Source organism: Artemia franciscana, chromosome 16 (genome assembly GCF_032884065.1).
Source record: "Artemia franciscana chromosome 16, ASM3288406v1, whole genome shotgun sequence".
NCBI lineage: Eukaryota > Metazoa > Arthropoda > Branchiopoda > Anostraca > Artemiidae > Artemia > Artemia franciscana.
In genome coordinates this window covers 3,596,798-3,615,689 of record NC_088878.1, presented here as the reverse complement: position 1 = coordinate 3,615,689, position 18,892 = coordinate 3,596,798, and the positions used below count along the sequence as shown (strand labels likewise).

Below are 18,892 nucleotides of genomic sequence, written 5' to 3'. Positions count from 1 at the left end.
TGCCTGTTGCACATTTACATCCGATGGAACTGATAATTTCTAATTTGGACAGGTTTGATGCAATGCCTTTGTGAACAGTAGTAAATCCAAAAGTAATTCTGGGAAACTTAAAGTGTACAATAATTGGCCATAATCTATTTTAACTTCGAGTAAAGCTTGAGTAACTGTCACCAACTATCATGGGATTATCAACCAACACCTTAACTGTCACCTGTTGGTCATAGGGGTTTGGAGTTAATTTAAATTTTTCGCTCTTGGGTCACAGTTCATTTACTACATTTTTTAGGCCCAAATTTAAAGAAGTTTGCAGATATATAAAGAGAGAGAAAGATGGGTTTATTAATATAAATAACACAACAAAACAAGCAAATGGCCCGAAGCAAAGCTTGTTTGGGCTTACAACCCCAATACACATACATATAAAACAATACGAAAAAGAAGAAAAAATAAAAAGAAAAGAAAAGGAAAAGAAAAAAGAAAGAAAGAAGAAGAAGAAAAAATCAATTACCCTGCATTTCAATCGAAACGGATTTACACTTCAAAAGAGACAAAACAAAAAGAAACTAAAACCACTTAACCAGTATCGCCAAAATCAAAACCAACATCTTGGCTCCACTTGAGGTCCACTCAACTATCAAAACCGTAAATATTAAGGCAAAATAGCTTTAATTCCCGCCGAAATTCAAGAAAGCTATCCAAGTTTCTCAAAGTCGCAGGTAAACAATTCCATGCATGGGGTCCTAGATGCCGAATAGAGAATTGAGATCTACGAGTAATAGTAAGCGGACGAGTAATAGTATATACGAGCATATACAATTGTATTAGCACAGGTACCTACCTCTGTCGTACTCTTGCTTTGGACACCTTTTTAAACTTCACGAAAGGTTTTTTTTTTTTTTTCAGTACCCATAAATTAACATCGCAAACTGAAAATAGTTGTACTTTTCTAGTGTGGAAGAAAATCAAGTTGAAAAATCAATTTTATAATCCGGTAAGGTACTAAATTACGTACTGTACTATGCAGTGTCAATAAAATAATTAGTTCTTTCTTTTTCTTTTTTCTTATAAATGATAAATATTTAATTACTATGTAACTTTTTAATATGAAATATTCGAAGTATTTAACTATTAATATTATACTTCTTTAACTATTCAACTTTTTACTTAACTATTGTCAAGTATTTAGAATAGTTGATTATTGAAATTAATTTTTTTATGTTGAACTATTGTTTCTTCAATTTATGGTAACGTCTTCATGATAAACTAGATTTCATTTGAATGCCTGGGTCTTCTAAAAATATTAGCTCCTCTATATATATGTTCTATGTAAGATGTCTATCAGCAATAAACTTTATAACCACTCTTCTCTGATTTTCAGTCCCAAACCAAAAGAGCGCTCCCTATCTCCATTTTCGAAGAAGATGGCGATGCTTGAATCATTTGATCAAGAGACTAGGAGCTCAGGTGTCATTGAGAATGTGTCTGCTGTTTCTGAACAAATTTTACGTTCTCCTCCAGTAAGTCAAGCAGTGGAACAACAAGCCGAGGGGTTAAAGGTATGATGTGATCTAAATTAAGATGGGCACTGTTCTGTTTTTCGGAAGAAACAAAAAAAAAGGGCTTGAATGAAACAGAACTAATCAATCAAAAATAGAAGGTCTGTTCTGTTTTTTTGGTAGAAATAGAAAACATCCTCATGACAATTATAACCAACGTAGCAATCAACATTGCTATCATGGCTAATATTGTTGTTCATTGATCGTTATTTTTTACTTTACCAATTCTAATTCCCCCTTGAATGTTTGACGGAATAAAGGCAGTTACCTCTGGTTATTCTTAAAAACTCTAACCGACCTAGAAGTAGTAATGTTCGTTTTACTATATTCCCTATTTCAGTCGTATTCTTTTCAGTGAGTTTTCGAATTTGCTTACAAGAGCGGGGTTTACTTTAAAGAAAGAAAAGCGTAGGTGATAAGTTTAGGTTTTTCATGACAAAGATAATAATAGCATCATTTTTTCAAGCCTTAAAGCTTTCTAGCGTATATAATATGCGTGTTTCTAGCGTTTTGGATAATTTTCCAGGCATACTACTTTCGCATTTAAATAATCGGCGGTGATAAAAAAATGCTGGTTCACTCGACATACTGTAGTAGGTAAGCTAAGATGCTTTAGAACGATATCTGGCATTTCCAAAAAGATTTTCTGCGGTTCGGAAAGATTTTCTTCATCCAGAAAATAAACGGGTCTCCAATCAGAAAATATTAGCTTTTAGTTTCTCATTAACTTCCTATCAGGGTTGCCACTTGCCACAGGTAGTACTTTTCTCTGAAAGTAACGCTTTTGAGAAAACGCAGCATAAAAATTCTAGCAAAAAAGAACAATTTTTTCTAATAAAGGGGCGAAAAAACTGTCTATGCAAACAAACATTTTTTTTTCTTTATGGTTATTTTCTTCTATTTTCCCGTTTTTTTTCGAAAAATGCGCTTTATATTTATATAGCATCTCTGAGTTTCCCGGAAAAGCATACTATTTATTTGAGACATTTCGATTATAAAACTTTTTTCGTCATTAAATCACGTAGTCGGCTCAAAGTCATTAGTGTTTAAACAGAGTTCATATTTGCTTTGAGAGGAAGCGGTCTCCCTTCTCCAGACCATGATTTGCCACTTCTCCCGTCCTGATGTTAAGAAGCCATCTTAAACAGAAGTTTGAAAGAAGAAAAATACACGAGAAAAAGTTCTTACTACCAATTTAAAAATTTTTGTTGCTTTGCTGCTTTAAGATCCAACAGCCTATTAAGATCAATTATTTTCTAGCAAATGTATGTGAGCGACAATTTAAAAAAAAAACTGGTTTGATATGACTAAAACTGGTTTGATAAAACTGTATCGCATGTTTTGACGGCACATCTTGCCAGAAAATACTGTTAAAGGCCATCTAGTGAATTCATCCATTGATTAAATTCATCCTTTTGGCAAATTAAATAAAAAAAAAACTAGTTTTTTAACTGAAAGTAAGGAGCGACATTAAAACCTAAAACGAACAGAAATTACTCCGTATATGAAATGGGTTGTCCCCTCCGCAATCCCTCGCTCTTTATGCTAAAGTTTTTAATTGTTTAAAAAAGTAGAACTGTGACAAAGAGTCAAACTTTAGCGTAAAGAGCGAGGGGTTGCGGAGGGGACAACCCATTTCATATACGGAGTAATTTCTGTTCGTTTTAAGTTTTAATGTCGCTCCTTACTTTCAGTTAAAAAAACTAGTTTTTTATTTAATTTCTGAACGTTTTTGAATTAATGCATGTTTGATTTTGGCTCTCCACACATAAATTATTAAAATGAAATTTGCATATTAATTCTTTTTTGACTAAATGGCTTTCTCTTACTTTTGATCAGACGATTTTGAGAAATAAGGGGTGGGAAGGAGCCCTGTTGCCCTCCAATTTTTTGGTTAAAAAGGCAATTAAAACTTTTAATTTTTAACGAGCGCTTTTATGAGTAAAAAATATACATAACTTAAGAATTAACTTACGTAACAAACTTTTATATTCTTATATTTTTATTATGTATATGAGGGGGTTTGTCCCCTCGTTAATATCTCGCTCTTTACACTAAATCTTAAGTTTTGTCCCAATTCTTAAAAAATAACCCCTGAAACAGAAAGTCCGGAGAATAAATTGTTTAAATTACTAAAAATACTTTAGCATAAAGAGCCGGGTCTTTATCTTCTCCTAAATACCTCGTTCTTTATGCTAACGTATTTTAGAACCCCTCATATGCGTAATAATCTATGTTCGTTTTAAGTTTAAATGCTACTCCTTACTTTCAATTGAAAAAACTTTTTCATGTTTTATTTTTCATTGGTTTTTTTATAGTAATGCTAGAAAATCCCGCGCCCTTTTCATTGAATTTTTCTTCTCCCATGACATATTCCTCCAAGGAAAGATCCTCCCGTATAGCCCCCTCCTCTCAACCCTACCCCCAAACCAAAAAAAATCCCACTGAAAACGTCTGTACGCTTCCCAATAACCATTACTGTATGTAAACACTGGTCAAAATTTGTAACTTGCAGCCCCTCCCTCAGGGACTGTGGGGGAGTAAGTCATCCCCAAAGACATAGTTATGATGGTTTTTGACTATGCGGAACAAAATGGCTTTCTCAAAATTTTGATCCGTTGACTTTGGGAAAAAAATGAGCGTGGGAGGGGGCCTAGGTGCCCTCCAATTTTTTTGTCGCTTAAAAAGGGCACTAGAAATTTTCGTTTCCGTTAGAATGAGCCCTCTTGCGACATTCTAGGACCAATTGGTCGATACGATGACCCCTGGGGAAAAAAAATCCGATTCTTTTGATGTATCTTTTAGCATCAAAATTCGTTACCACGAACTGTTTGATAAGTAAAATGTCTCAAATTCTGAGTTTCAAAGAATCTCAGACCCTTTGCTATTTAATCCTTTCTTTAAGTATTCTCTTATCTTGAATAGATTTTCAAAGAGATGTAAGCACAATTACTTACGAATGTAAGCACAATTGCTCTTTTAATAACCTATCTCGAAAATTTTGGTCACTTTGCAGCAGAAAATACTTCTCCAACCCACACACTTCCTCTAATATACATTAAATAAATAAAAAACAACTCTTTTCAACTGAAAGTAAGGAGCAACATTAAAATCAAAAGGAACAGAAATTATTCTGTACGTGAAGGGGTTGCCCCCTATTACCCTGTTCTTCACGCTAAAGCTCTTAGCACTAATAAAAAATATTTTTAATCCAATTAAATAGCCCTTGTGTTTCAGAAATTGTTCTTTAAAAAATTCGTCAAACTTTAGTGTATTTTTTTAAAGTTTCGTCAAACTTTAACGTAAAAAGAGCAAGATGCTGAAGAGGGGGACAACACCATCATATACAGAATAATTCCTTTCGTTTTGAGTTTTAATGTTGCTCCTAACTTTTGTTTGAAAAAAGAAAACCTGCTATTTCATTTAATTTTGATCATTTTTCGAATAATACCGGTCAATCTGACTCACCCTCCATAAAGAATTCCCTCCCCTCACGGGAAATTCCTCAGTTGAAAGTTCTTCCCACATAAAATACACCCCCTCCTAAAATCCCGTCCGGATAATTCCATCCTCGATGAGATCCCCCCCCGTCCTATGCAAGTTTTCTTGCAGAAGATTCAGCCTGAAAAAGTCTCCTTTGCTTACTTTCATTTGTAAAATACTTAAGTTCTGTTCGTTTTTCTCGATCAACCCGGAGATTCCTCTTTCATTTGCAATTATTTCCCGGATATTCAAACACACTGAAAATCTCCCCCCCCCCCTCCTCCCACAACAGTTCCCCTTGGACATCTCCACATACAAAACTGAGTAGGCAAAAAGAAAACAAACAAATACACATCTGTGAGCTTTCTTCTGGAAAATTATAAAAAAATTCACATTTTTTTAGATAGTAGCTTAAAACCTATGCAGACGGGTTCTCTGATACGCTGAATCTGATTGCTTCATTAACATTCTTTTACTTTTACTTTTTACTCTTTTTTTTCAAAATCAGGAAATGTTCTCAGGCTCGTAGCCCTTTATGGGTAACACTAAGCTTAGTGAATGTTATATATTTAAAGTTGATATATAAGTCTGATATTGTTAACACTTCAAACTTTTGTTTTAACAGTACGAGTGGGTTTTTGATTATGTAGGCCTATTTCTGTGGTTCATTCCCAAAGGAAAATCCCAGCCTTCCCCCCTCCAGAAACTCTGGATCTACCACTATTTCAAAGGCGTAAATATAAGAATATGCACCCCCCCTCGAGAAATTTTTATAAATTCGTGCTACTGTATTTATGAAAACTAATGAAAGAAGAAAACCACGCTTCTTTGCGATTTAAAACACTATTTTTTAAGTCTCAAATTCACGAATATCTCATTCTCGTACGCTAAAATAAAATCGGGGAGAAGAAAAACAGGTTAGATAAAAACAGACAGGACAAAATAGCTATTATAAAAACAGAAACAGAGCAGAACAGGAAAGCAAAAACAGCTCATCTGTTTCTGTTTTGTTTCGGTTTATTTTTTATGAACAGAACAGAAACAGAACAGAACAGGAAAACAAAAAACAGGTCATCTGTTTCGTTTTTTTTTTTTTTTTTTTTTTTTTTTTTTTTTTTTTTTTTTTTTTTTTTTTTTTTTGCATTAACAGAACAGAACAGGAAAACAAAAAACAGGTTATCTCTTTTAGTTTTGTTTCTGTTTTTTGAATGGACAGAACAGAAATAGGTACTTTGAAAACAGAACAGAAACAGTGCCCAGGCTTAATCTAAGCCCAGTCTAAATTAACTCCTAAGCCCTAGTGAGCCATGATTATTACAAAAAGAAAAAATGTAGGTAACAAAAACCATGAAACGAAATAGTTTTTTAATTAATTAATGTTTTTTTTATTTTTTAAACTAAACAAAAATAACTAACGCATAGAAAATCTTCTCTATAAACCATGCCCACACCAACCAATTATTCCCCCCATTCGCTCCCTTTAGAAATAACCTGGAAAAAGTTTTTTCGTCAACCCTTCCAACTCTTTACAAAACCCCTCTAAAAGGAAATAAGTCATGATTTCTTTCTACGCGCCAAGGAAGAATTTGATGTAGATAATGGTGCCACGTTGCCACAATGCACAATGCTTAGTGCCTTAATCTTTATGTGTCTGTGTATCAGATTTTTTTTCAGTGTAATTTACTCGGCGTGTTTTGTTTAAAAGTAGGTTATAAATAGCTTATTAATATTAAATCATTCAGACTAAATAGAAGGTTGATTTGTCAACAGCATACTCTTTTGATTAATCCTTTCTAGGGCTATGATAAGAGAAACGTTAAGATGATTCTGACACGTTTCACGGATAAAGTTTGACATATTGTCAAAGATTTTCTTTTTGTCCATCCTTTAGGGGTCAACCGAGAAGCAGGTCCTTCCCTCACGGGAGTGAGAGGAGGTCAGAAGTGAGAAGTTAAATGAAATATGGACTTTATCGAAGGGGGGTAAAGAGTGAAGCTTTGAATAGATAGGGGTGTAAGAGGAGTGCGTGGAGTTGTGTTGGTCTCAAGCAGATTGGTGGAGCAGTGAGTTTATTGTAGTAGTAGCAGTAGTTGTTCTTTTGACATATAAAATATACTAGCATACTGACAGATAATTATCCGTCAGTGATCTTTTGACATATAAAATATACTAGCATACTGACAGATAATTATCCGTCAGTGATCTGAAAGATAATTGTGCGTATAAACGTTCAACTTTTTTTTTCATAATTTAAAGTTTCCACTCGCCCAGTTTATACTATCGGCTATTATTTTCACTGTCCTTGTTGCTTTAATAAATTGCTTTGTTTTTCACATTGTCACAAAGATATAGAAAAGATGTTGCTCCTGTTATTCTCTTTGCTGAAAATGCTGGTACAATTGCTATAATATGGAAGCTGATAAATCAATTTAATTCAAAAATTTAGTTTTTGAAATGATCGAAGTTACAAATTACGAAGATCATCATGTAAATTTTAGAAGCAATTTTTGTTTTAATCTTCCCATTGAAATCTGTTTATCTTGCATCATACGAACTTAGATTTCCTTTCTTTTAAATTTTGTGTTAATTTTGTCGCACTGAAAGCAATTGTTAATACGATTCATTGTTTGTGAACCAATAAGTTGGTGCTTTGGCAAGATAGGAAAACTAAATTATCGTTGTTAAACTGATGAATAAGCTATAATATTGGGGCAGATCAAACAAGGTAGAAATGGCCTTTTGAATCCAGTTGACGGTACTTTTTTATGTTCAGGCAATCAGTAGTAGTATTTGAGGTAAAATGTCAGTTTTCTATTTCAGGTACGGGAAAAGGGAAACCCAAATTTGCTGCCATCGACTGAAGTTATTGCCGAGACTCCCCTGAATGTGCCTCCCCCTTCTTTTTCTCTGCCACCTCCTTTTGTCCACGGAGTCCCTACTGTTCAACCCGGTGTATTTGGAGCAGGGTTGCCACACATGCACGGTGACTTTCAAACTCAACCTCCTGCCCTCCCGGGTTCCTTGGTCAATCCATTCTTCAATGTAGGGAATACTTCCCAACCACCACCGGTTTTTCCCACTCAAGGTAATTATTCCATGAAAAATTATTTGTATGCTAATCATTATTTAGGGATTTTAATTGAAGAGAAATAGAGAAATTACTTTCTAATAGTTATCTAGAAAAAAAGAGTTTTTAAGTTTCATTGATTCAGGTCCAAGGTGTGCGCTCGTAACCGGATCAAATTATTCTTGGAACGAGAAAGGAAGTTTAAAAAGGAACCCACGCCTTTTAAAACCCGATTGGTTCCCTTGTGTTTCTACGGAAAATTCTAAGCCAATAAAAAGAATGAGAAATATTTGAGCCACAAGATTTTTTTTTTTTTTTTACGTGTAATGTCTCTGTTTCAGTATACTTTAATATTCTTTTTAGCTGGCTTTTCGAAATTCTACACCTACGGACGGTAAGCTGGTTTTTCAAACAGTTTGTGGTAATAAACTGTAAGGAGTGACGTGGGTCAATAGTAACCGAAACTCTAAAAAACAGGATTATGATATCAATAGATATTTCAAAAGAATCGGCCTGTTATGCTTATTAAATTAAAATAAAAACAAGTCTTTTCAGCTGAAAGTAAAGAGCAGCAATAAAGCTTAAAACGAACAGAAATTATTACGTTTATGAGGGTTGTTGCTCCCTCCTCAACACCTCGCTCTTCACGCTAAAGTTTTTTAGCTCGTCTGAAAAAGCTTCTTATTGTTCTAAGTTAAACGACCCTTGTGTTTCAGGAGCCCTTCTTAAAGAATTGGGACAAAATTCAAACTTTAGCGTAAAGAGCGAGGCGTTTGACTTTTTGTTGGAATATCGAAGTTTGACTTTTTGTCCAAATTCCTTAAGAATGACTCCTGAAACTCAAGGGCCGTTTACTTAGAATAATAAGCTTTTTTAAATGTTCTAAAGAAACGTCAGCGTAAAGAGTGAGGTATTGATGGGGCAACAGCCTCCCTCATATACGTAATAATTTCTGTTCCTTTTAAGTTATGATGTTGCTCCTTTCTTTCAGTTGAAAAAAAATTGATTTTTCTATTTAATTCGTGACAAAGTGTTTTTCTTTGACAGATACTTTAAGAAAAAAAAATACTCAATACTTTATACATAATACTTTAAGAATGATCTACATTTTTGAATTTTTATTACGTATAGATATATGAGGGGGTTTGCCCTCTCGTCAATACCTCGCTCTTTACACTAAAGCTTGAATTTTGTCCCAAATCCTTACCCCTGAATCACAAAAGCCATGGGATAAATAGTTGAAATTACTAAAAATACTTTAGCGTAAAGAGCATGGTATTGTGGAGGAGACGAACCCCCTTATATACGTAATATTTTACGTTCGTTTTAAGTTTCAATGCTGCTTATTGCTTCCAGTTGAAAAAAAATATTTATTTTCTCATTTTTTTATAAAATAATGTTAAAAATCCTGCGCCCCCTTTATGGAGGGCGCAGAGAACTAAAATTCTCTTCCCTCATGAAAAATTCCTCATTGGAAAGATCCTCCCACGTAACCCCGTTAAATGCCGGTTAATTTAATAAACGGTTATTTTCCGTTAGAGTGATCCCTCCCACGACATTCTAGGACCATTGGGTGGATACGATCACCCCTGAAAAAAAAACAACAACAAAGAAACAAACAAATAAACACGCATCGGTTATCAGTTTTCTGGCAAAAAAAATTCCACATTTTTGTAGAGCTTGAAACTTTTATAGCAGAATTCTCTGATATGCTGAATCTGATGGTGTAATTTTTGTTAACATTCTATGACTTTTAGGGGGTGTTTTCTCCTATTTTCTAAAATAAGGTACATTTTCTCAGGCTTGTAACTTTTGATTGGTAAGACTGAACTTGATGAAATTAATATATTTAAAATCAACATTAAAATGCGATTCTTTTGATGTAGCTATTGATATCAAAATCAATACAGAAAAATAAAAATATAGAAATATAAAAAGTATTGATATATAAAAAAGTTTCGGTTACTATTGAGCCAGGTCGCGCCTTACACATTACCACGAATTGTTTAACAAAATTGTAGAGCTTTTTAGTGAAAGTTTAAGAGAGGGATGAAGTAAAAATACATATTCAATAATCTATTTAAAAAAAATACTCATATTGACTTCTTTGTGTCTCTGTATCTAAGTCAGAAAAAAAACCTTTTCTAAGAATTATTATGTATATTTTAAATATTAAAAACGTATCTCGGGAATCATTTGGGGTATTAAGTTGGAACTTTCAGGGAATGATGAGAGGTAAGATTAAATGACCAACAGGCACACTGCATGCACAATATGTGCACACTGCTACTACAACTACTACTACTACTACTATTACTACAACTTCTACTACTACTACTACTACTACTGTTACTGCAATTACTACTTTAATTGCAGCTGCTTCTAAGTCTATGGATATTAAGGTAAAACTTTCAGGATATACTGAGGGTGAAGTTGAACTAGGTTAAAATTACTGTGTGGATTACTACATTAATTGCAGCTGCTTCAAAGTTTATCGATATTATAGTGAAACTTTCAAGATATACTGAGATTGAAGTTGTTAAGTGGAAGTGGTTAAAATTACTGTGTGCATACCAGTTGTCGAAAGCTCGTGTCAGCAATATTTTAGGAACGGCAAAGAGCATTAAGATGAAATTTCCAGGGCAAGATGAGGAGGATGTTCAACTAACCAAAAGTCGATGTCCGCATACTACTACCGCCACTACAACTACTGGCGCTATTTCTACAACTGCTACTACTATTACTGCTGTTAATATTTTTAAAACTACTAAAGCTAAGTATATTAAGGCAAAAATACTTTGAGAAAAAAATTCATGGTTGTATGGATGTCTCATTTCGTCTTTTTCGTTGTTATAACTGTGTTGTAATAAACGAGGCGAATTATTTTATTTCTTTCCTCTGAACTTGATTAGATAAATTACCGCTTTGCTGAAAACTAATCTTGCTTGTGGTTTTGAGAGAATTTAAAGTGGAGAATTAGAGAACTAAAATTTGCTGATTTCATGGCTGGTGAAAGACTATTGAGAGAGACCTTTATTTTCTGCAGGCTACTTAAGGACTTTTATGCTCTTAATCCTATTTTGTTGCCTCAGTTTTTGTGTTTTCATTAAAGCCCTAGTTTTTTTTAGAATTCCATAAGTTTAAGGAAATTGTCCGAGTCAGTTCATTTGAACCAATATTCCAAATATATGATGAATATATGAATATACGAAATATATGAAGAAATAATTTTGTTCGTCCCGAGTTTGATCCTCCCTCTTTAGTTTCGTAAAAAAAAATTTGTTTTTATGGCACTTGGTATTAACCAAGTGACATATAGCAATCGCAAATTCTGTCGGTCTGTCGGTCCCGGTTTTGCTACTTTAGGCACTTCCAGGTAAGCTAGGACGACGAAATTTGGCAGGCGTATCAGGGACCGGACCAGATTAAATTAGAAATAGTCGTTTTCGCGATTTCACCATCTGGGAGGGGGAATGGGGGGCCCGTTAATTCGGAAAAAATAGAAAAATTGAAGTATTTTTAACTTGTTAAAAATACTTCAACAGTAACGGTTGATCAGATCTTAATGAAATTTGATGTTTGGAAGGATATCGTGTCTCCGAGATGTTACTTCAAATCCCGACCGGATCTGGTGACATTGGGGGGAGTTAGGAGGGGGAAACCTGAAATCTTGGAAAACGCTTAGAGTGGAGGGATCGGGATGAAACTTGGCGGGAAAAGTAAGCACAAGTCCTAGATACATGATTGACATAACTGGAACGGATCCGCTCTCTTTTGGGTAGTTGGGGGGGGACGATGAAATTTGACAGGCGTATCAGGGACCAGACCAGATGAAATTAGAAATTGTCGTTTCCCCGATTTGACCATCTGGGGGTGGGACTGGGAAGACGGTTAATTCGGAAAAAATTAAAAAAGGGGTATTTTTAACTTAAGAACGGGTGATCGGATCTCAATGAAATTTGATATTTAGAAGGATATCGTGTCTCAGAGCTCTTATTTTAAATCCCGACCGGATCTGGTGACATTGGGGGGGACTTGGCAGGGGGAAACCTAAAATCTTGGAAAACACTTAGATTGGAGGGATCGGGATGAAACTTGGTGGGAAAAATAAGCACAAGTCCTAGATACGTGATTTACATAATTGGAACTGATCCGCTCTATTGGGGGGGGGGTTAATTATGAAAAATCAGAAAAAATGACTATTTTTAACTTACGAAGGAGTGATCGGATCTTCATGAAGCTTCATATTTAGAAGGACCTTGTAACTCAGATCTCTTATTTTAATTCTCAACTGGATCCAGCGGCATTGGGGGGGGGGCAGTTGGGGGGGGACCAGAAATCATAGAAAATACTTAAAGCGGAGAGATCAGGATGAAAGTGGATGAGAAGAATGAAAACCTGTCTAAGATACGTGACTGAAATAACCGGACCGGATCTGCTCTCTTTGTTGGGGTTTGGGGGTAATTTTGAAAATTGAGGTATTTGTAACTTACGAAAGGGTGACCAGATCTTAATGAAATTTGATATTTAGAAGGATCTTGTGCTTTAAAGCTCTTATTTTAAATTCCGACCAAATCCTGCGACATTGGGGGGAGTTCGAGGGGGAAACCGGAATTCTTGGAAACGTGAAAATTGTGGTATTTTTATCTTACGAATAGGTGATCGGATCTTAATGAAATTTGATATATAGAAGGAATTTATGTATCAGAGCTCTTATTTCGAATCCCGACCAGATCTTTTGACATTGGGGGGAGTTGGAGGGGGAAATCTTGGAAAACACTTGGAGTGGAGGAATCGGGATGAAGCTTGGTGGATAGGATAAGCAAATGTCCTTGATACGTGATTGACGTAACCGTACTGGATTCGCTCTCTTTGGGGGAGTTGGGGGGAGTGGTTCCGTGATTTGACGAGTTTGGTGTTTCTGGACGTGCTAGGACGATGAAAATTGGTAGGCGTGTCAGGCAGCTGCACAAATTGACTTTATAAAGTATTTTCCCATATTTGACCATCTGTGGGGGGGGGGGTAGGGAGAGGAAAAATTAGAAAAAAATTTGGTATTTATAACTTACGAGTGGGTGATCGGATCTTAATGAATTTTGATATTTAGAAGGACATCGTGAATCAGAGCTCTTATTTTAAATCCTGACCGGCATTAAGCCTCGGATTTTCCTTTTAAATCAATCTATTGATTCTTAGAATTTTGTTAGAGCTCATACCATATGAGCTCTTGGCTCGTAGCTCCTCTTGCCTCGTCACAAGTACCATATAAGCTCTTAGCTCTTGTTTATTGATTTTTTCGTTTTTAGGTCTTAAAGTTACTCACGATAAACCTTTCACAATGATTTTTCTTTCGAGGTGACGAAAATAAGGAAGTCACATTCGTTTTTATTAAAATAAGGTATTATGCATATATAGGTTTTACTTCACATTATCCTTAAGCTTTCCCTATTAAAATCTAGACTTTTGTCTAACAAAGAGTCCAAAAGGTATATTATCCTTGGTATCTTTGAGAATTTTAAGGTGACATTAGCATTGTTTATTCAACACTAAGTAAGCTTACTTCACTCAGGGCTCCCATCAGAATTTTTTTTCGTTAATTTCAGAATTTTTAAATTTTTTCATTAGAATCAGGATTTTTTTAAATTTCAGAATTTTTGTTCATTAAACAAGTAAATGACATTAATTTGGAGAAAGTAAATTGTTTTATAGGCTATGCTCCTTGACTCTCTGGACGTGGAACCCCCCCCCCCCCCCGCCCGCCAATAAAAATACTGGAGGTACGCCCCTGTCAAACAGTAAGTTATCCGAAAAATTTAGTTTTATCCCACTTTGTAGGGCAGTAATGACAGAAAAGTTGAGATAGGTAGGACATGTTACGTGGATAATATTGTAAAGGGTGGTCTTTTTCAGCTAACCATCTAGGGTAAGACCAAAATCAGATTTTCACCGAAGGAGGAACGTGCATAGTTGTGTTAGCCTCAGGCTAAGTAATAGTTTGCTTTCAAAAGGCTTTATCTACCTAGACCAGCTATTTAAAAATTATTTATAAGAAAGGAAATTTTTTTCTTCATTATTTAATCATGTTTTTCTTACATGTTATTTATTGAGTTATATCCTCCTAGGTTTTTGCAAAAGGTTTTCGAAAGTAATAATCCCATCTCTGTCCACCCATTTGGGGCGGGGAAGGAGCATGTTCAACTTTGTTGGCCTCAGGGGACTTTGTGCTGCAGTGAGATGTTAGTAGTTTTAGTAGCAGTAGTGTATTCATTGGATATACTCTTGTATTATGTACATTACTTCTCTAATTTTCCTAATCACCGAAATTAGGAATCGACAACGAAAAAATTTGTTTCGGCAAAGACTGATTGAAATAAATAGAAACAAATAAACAGCACGTGTTTACTGCTTTTAAATTACGTATTAAATTAATTACTGCTTTTAAATTAAGTTTAAATTTGTATATTAATCTTTTGAAGACATTATAATTAGCGCAATATCTTTATGGGGCAACGCCGATGAGATGCAACGGGATCGCTAGAGTGTTTATACTTTTTTTTTACCGCTAAGACATATGCACAGAATGTGTCATTTGTAGGGGTAAAAGGTGAGGAGGGGGGCTCAATATTGGAAGGAAGTGCAATTTTAGACCATTATATTTTGAGTGGCTTCTCTGGAATAATCTCATCGGGGTGTTGTCATTCATTGAACATCATCGGATATGGTCTTCTGAACTCAGGAGTTTTGTTCTCAGACATCAAAAGAGATAGGCTGGGCCTCGGATCAAAATTTTGTAGGGGTAAGAGGCGGGGAGATGGGGCTCAATGTTATACAAAACTACAATTTTTAGACCATTAAGGGACAGGCTGGGACTCAGATCAAATTTGTAGGGTTAAGAGGTGAGGAGATGGGGCTCGATGTTCTATAAAACTACATTTTAAGACCTTTAGGTTGTAAGTAGCTTCTCAAACTGGTCTCAGGGGGGGGAGGAGCTTTCATCTCTTGAACATTCTTGGATATGGTTTTTTGAACTAAGATGTTTCGTTCTCATACATTAAAAGAGCAATGGTTATAATTGATGCAAGTCTTCTATTTTTACGAGAAGCTAATCGGTGCTTGAGTTGCTTTTTAAGTTGTTTTTTTTTCAGTGCCACACCCTGTGCCGGTTGGGTTACCCGCCCAAATGATGCTTCAGCCTCCTTCTCAAGAGACTAAATTAGCCAGCAATGCCTATGACGAACAAGTACGACTATTCCTCGAGAAAATTGAGTAAGTTATTTGGTCTTCCTGTACGCATCTAAGAGTAGATTAGTGATTTTAAAATTCATTTTTGGGTAGTTTAAATATTTATTATTTAATGATAAGGTCTGAAAGACTGTGTAAACGCTTTACCTGTCTTGCCTCTTGGTCTCGAGAAAGATACAGAATTGGACTGTTTTTTATTAAAAAAAAGATTCTAGCTGTCTATTTTACCATCGTTATTTTACGTAAATAAGGGGGGTAGGGGCAAGGCAAAACTTATTTCCAAAATCAACAGGAAAGGTATTTTGTCGAGGTTTTTTTTTTTTTTTTTTTCAGTGAAAAATATCAAAAAGGTATGTCCCAAAATCAGAGGAGCAGCTTCCCCTCACCTGCCCCTCATTTTTTGCTTAAAAATGAACGCTCCCTTGTCCCCCATCATGTTTCACAGTGTGTGTGAACTTGCTTTCACCTTATATATTTTAGCAGGTTGAATACTCGAAAGGTTCAGTGTCGTTTCGAGTATGGGAAAGGTCTTTCTTATGCCACGAAACAACCCAAATTAATTGATATCTATTCCCACTACGTGCAACTGCTTACATTTAGCTGTCCATCTTGCATCTTCTCGTATCGTCCAAAAGTCAAATTTTGAATTTGGTATTTTGAAATAGAGAAACAATGAAGTTTAAAGTTATTCAGACATTTTTTCTCCCCGAGGATTCTTCTCAGCATCCCAATCGATAATTTTCAGGATATTATCTAAGTGACTCTAAACTCGATTTTCGGTTAATTAGAAGTAATGTTATCCGAAATCCGTTATTCAGGATATTATCCAAGCTATATTATCAGGATATTACTCAAGTGATTTTACCAGGATATTATCTAAGTTATATTATCGGGATATTATTTAAGTGATTTTACCAGCATATTATATAAGTAACTCTAAACTGGATTGGATTTACTTGATCGAACGAACTGAGTTGAAGCGAATGGACTATGAACCTTGATCTGACAAAAATATTTAAATAAGATGGTTCGAATTAAAGTAACCGGTATGGCCTAGACTTACTAGTATTTATTTTAAATTTCAAAATACAAAAATTTAAATGGCAGTTTCGTTTTCCATCAGTACCATCATTTAAGGTTTCTCGAAAAGATATTAACGTTCGAGAAAAGAGATAAATATTGTTTGAGGAATATCTCAAATTGGCAATAGCCTTCTGGCTATCAGTTAAAGTATAAAAAACAAAAACGTTCAGAAAAGAGATTTAAGAATTACACTCGGACCTAAGAATTCCGTTCAGGTAAATTGGATTTTTGGATTATTAAGTTAAATTAACTTTAATTAAGTTAAGCTAAATTGAACTTTTTGAGTAAAATTTTTAGTCTAATTATAGTCTAAAAGGGGATAAATTGTTCCCTTAAATTATTCTTTTGAAAATTTAGGTTTTTGTACTAATTTCTCGAATAATAATAAGCTATCAAAATTAATATGCTTAAACAAAAGTAATTTTGGGGTAATAGCTTTTTCGTTTTTACTTTTTTGAGGCGTCCTGTCCATTTAGCAGATTGCCACAGAGGTGTGATTTAACCCATTCCTTTTTTCTGCTTTTCTTTAGAGGCAAGAAAGGAGATAAGAATCGAGGCTACAAAGAAGAGAAAAGATACCGTGAATATTCAAGAGAAAGGACGGACCGAAAAGGTACACTTTTATCTAATGCTTATTTATGTTCTTACAGGTTTGTCAGTTTTTCAAGGCTCACTAATGTTAAAACTTGCTTAATTGCTTATTTATTTGATTATTTGCTATATAATGCTTATTTATGCTCATACAGGGTTGTCAGTTTTTGGAAGCTCACAAATGTTAAAACTGAGCAATAAAACGTTTTTTGATCCAAAAATCGCAGACAAAGAAGAGACGAAACTCCAGCAAAACCAGTTTCAAGAGTTTCAGCTGCCATCTCACGTCTCTTTGGGAAAATATGGCATTGCTAGAGGCAAAATTAACTTCGGTACATTTTAAACTCAAACTTCTAAGCACAAAAAGTACCTAAAAGTTTTTTTCTTCTTAAAACTGGCATATTGACATTTCTGTATACAAAAACGTTCTAAATAGGTCACAACCTTAAAAAATTTATTTTTCCGAGGGTGGCTGTATCAAACCTGTGATGACGTCAGGACATCAAGAAAAGTGTCAATAAGAATCCATATTTAGAAGCCTGCTGCGTGCCGATTGCTGGGGCCCAGCGGTGAAGCTGCTGGCCTCCTGGTGTTTTTTATATAAAAAAAAGGTAAATGTAAAGGATACGGCATTAGACTTTACAGTCCGTAACGGCGGTGCTGATCTCCTTTTCTTGGCCCTTCAGCCAGGAAGTGCAGGCTAAGCTTACAGAGTCACGCCACTGACCCTCGTCCTAAACTGAAGAATTGGGTACACTGGGATTCGAACCCGCGTCCTCTCAGACAAGGGATCCCGAATCCAGCGCACCAACCCACTCGGCCCATAAATATATATATATATATATATATATATATATATATATATATATATATATATATATATATATATATATATATATATATATATATATATATATATATATATATATATATATATATATATTCATCGTTAAAGTATATTAAGACTAACAATGTGCTTTGCGTGTTGATGATGGTAACCCTATCAATTCGCATAGGTAAGCTCTGGTGTTCCACTGGGACGTATTTTGTTCCCAGTGCTATTTATTATTCTGATTGACTATGTTCTCCGAATTTGCAACTTCGTGGGTGAACTCAACTGAATCAGAGCCGTATTCATTTTTACGGGTATTTCGCTGATGATTTCACCTTTCTGTAATTTACAAGAAAGGATCTTCTGAAAAATATAACTGGAATCTCAAGCACAAGTGAATTATGACTTCAAGTTAGGGCTGAACGCCCGAAGAGAACGAAACTCATGTGTAACAACATTGGTATCTGAGCTGCTTCGCTTCTTAAGTTGGTGCTGGTATTTTTGAGGTGAATTATTTTAATACCTTGGTAGCAATATTAAATCTAATGGGAGCCCTAGGCGTGAATTACCGCACGCATTGCTTGCGCGGAAATGTCTTTGACAAGTGACGGAACGTATTGAGAAACGCAGCATACTTGAATTTCAAATTCAGGTTAATTTGAAACTTGAATTTCAGATTTTTGGTAGTAACATTTTATCCGTGCTGATGTGTGTAATGCGAGTCATGGGTGCTGACTAAGCAGCTAGAAATGTGAATCCATGGAATAACTTTTTCAGACGCATCTTAGATATTCACTGTATAGGATCATCAAATTCTTATCCGGGAAAAGGGGAAAACAGCCAACTTTGATTGATAAAACTGAAAACAGTCGACTGCATTATTGGGTGAAAATGGCTTCATGCCACCTACCTCATGATGTTTCATGTTGAGTCCCTCTCAAAACCAAGACGTGGGTGACAGATTGACACTTTGACTTTATCTAAAAATATTGTTACGCTTTTGGAGATCCTTGGTCCAAACCACTTGAAAGGTCATCA

The 18,892-nt window shown here is 35.1% G+C and overlaps 1 protein-coding gene across 3 annotated transcripts in view; it reads left to right on the top strand.

Moving 5' to 3' along the window:
* LOC136036917 (tetratricopeptide repeat protein 14 homolog) overlaps positions 1-18,892 on the top strand; it is a 116,042-nt gene that overhangs the window by 67,991 nt on the left and 29,159 nt on the right. For all 3 annotated transcript variants that reach the window (XM_065719295.1, XM_065719297.1, XM_065719296.1), the window contains 4 exons: positions 1,379-1,556; positions 7,860-8,124; positions 15,252-15,372; positions 16,962-17,044. In XM_065719295.1, coding sequence (XP_065575367.1) covers positions 1,379-1,556; positions 7,860-8,124; positions 15,252-15,372; positions 16,962-17,044 — 647 coding nt within the window. The remainder of the gene's footprint in view (positions 1-1,378; positions 1,557-7,859; positions 8,125-15,251; positions 15,373-16,961; positions 17,045-18,892) is intronic.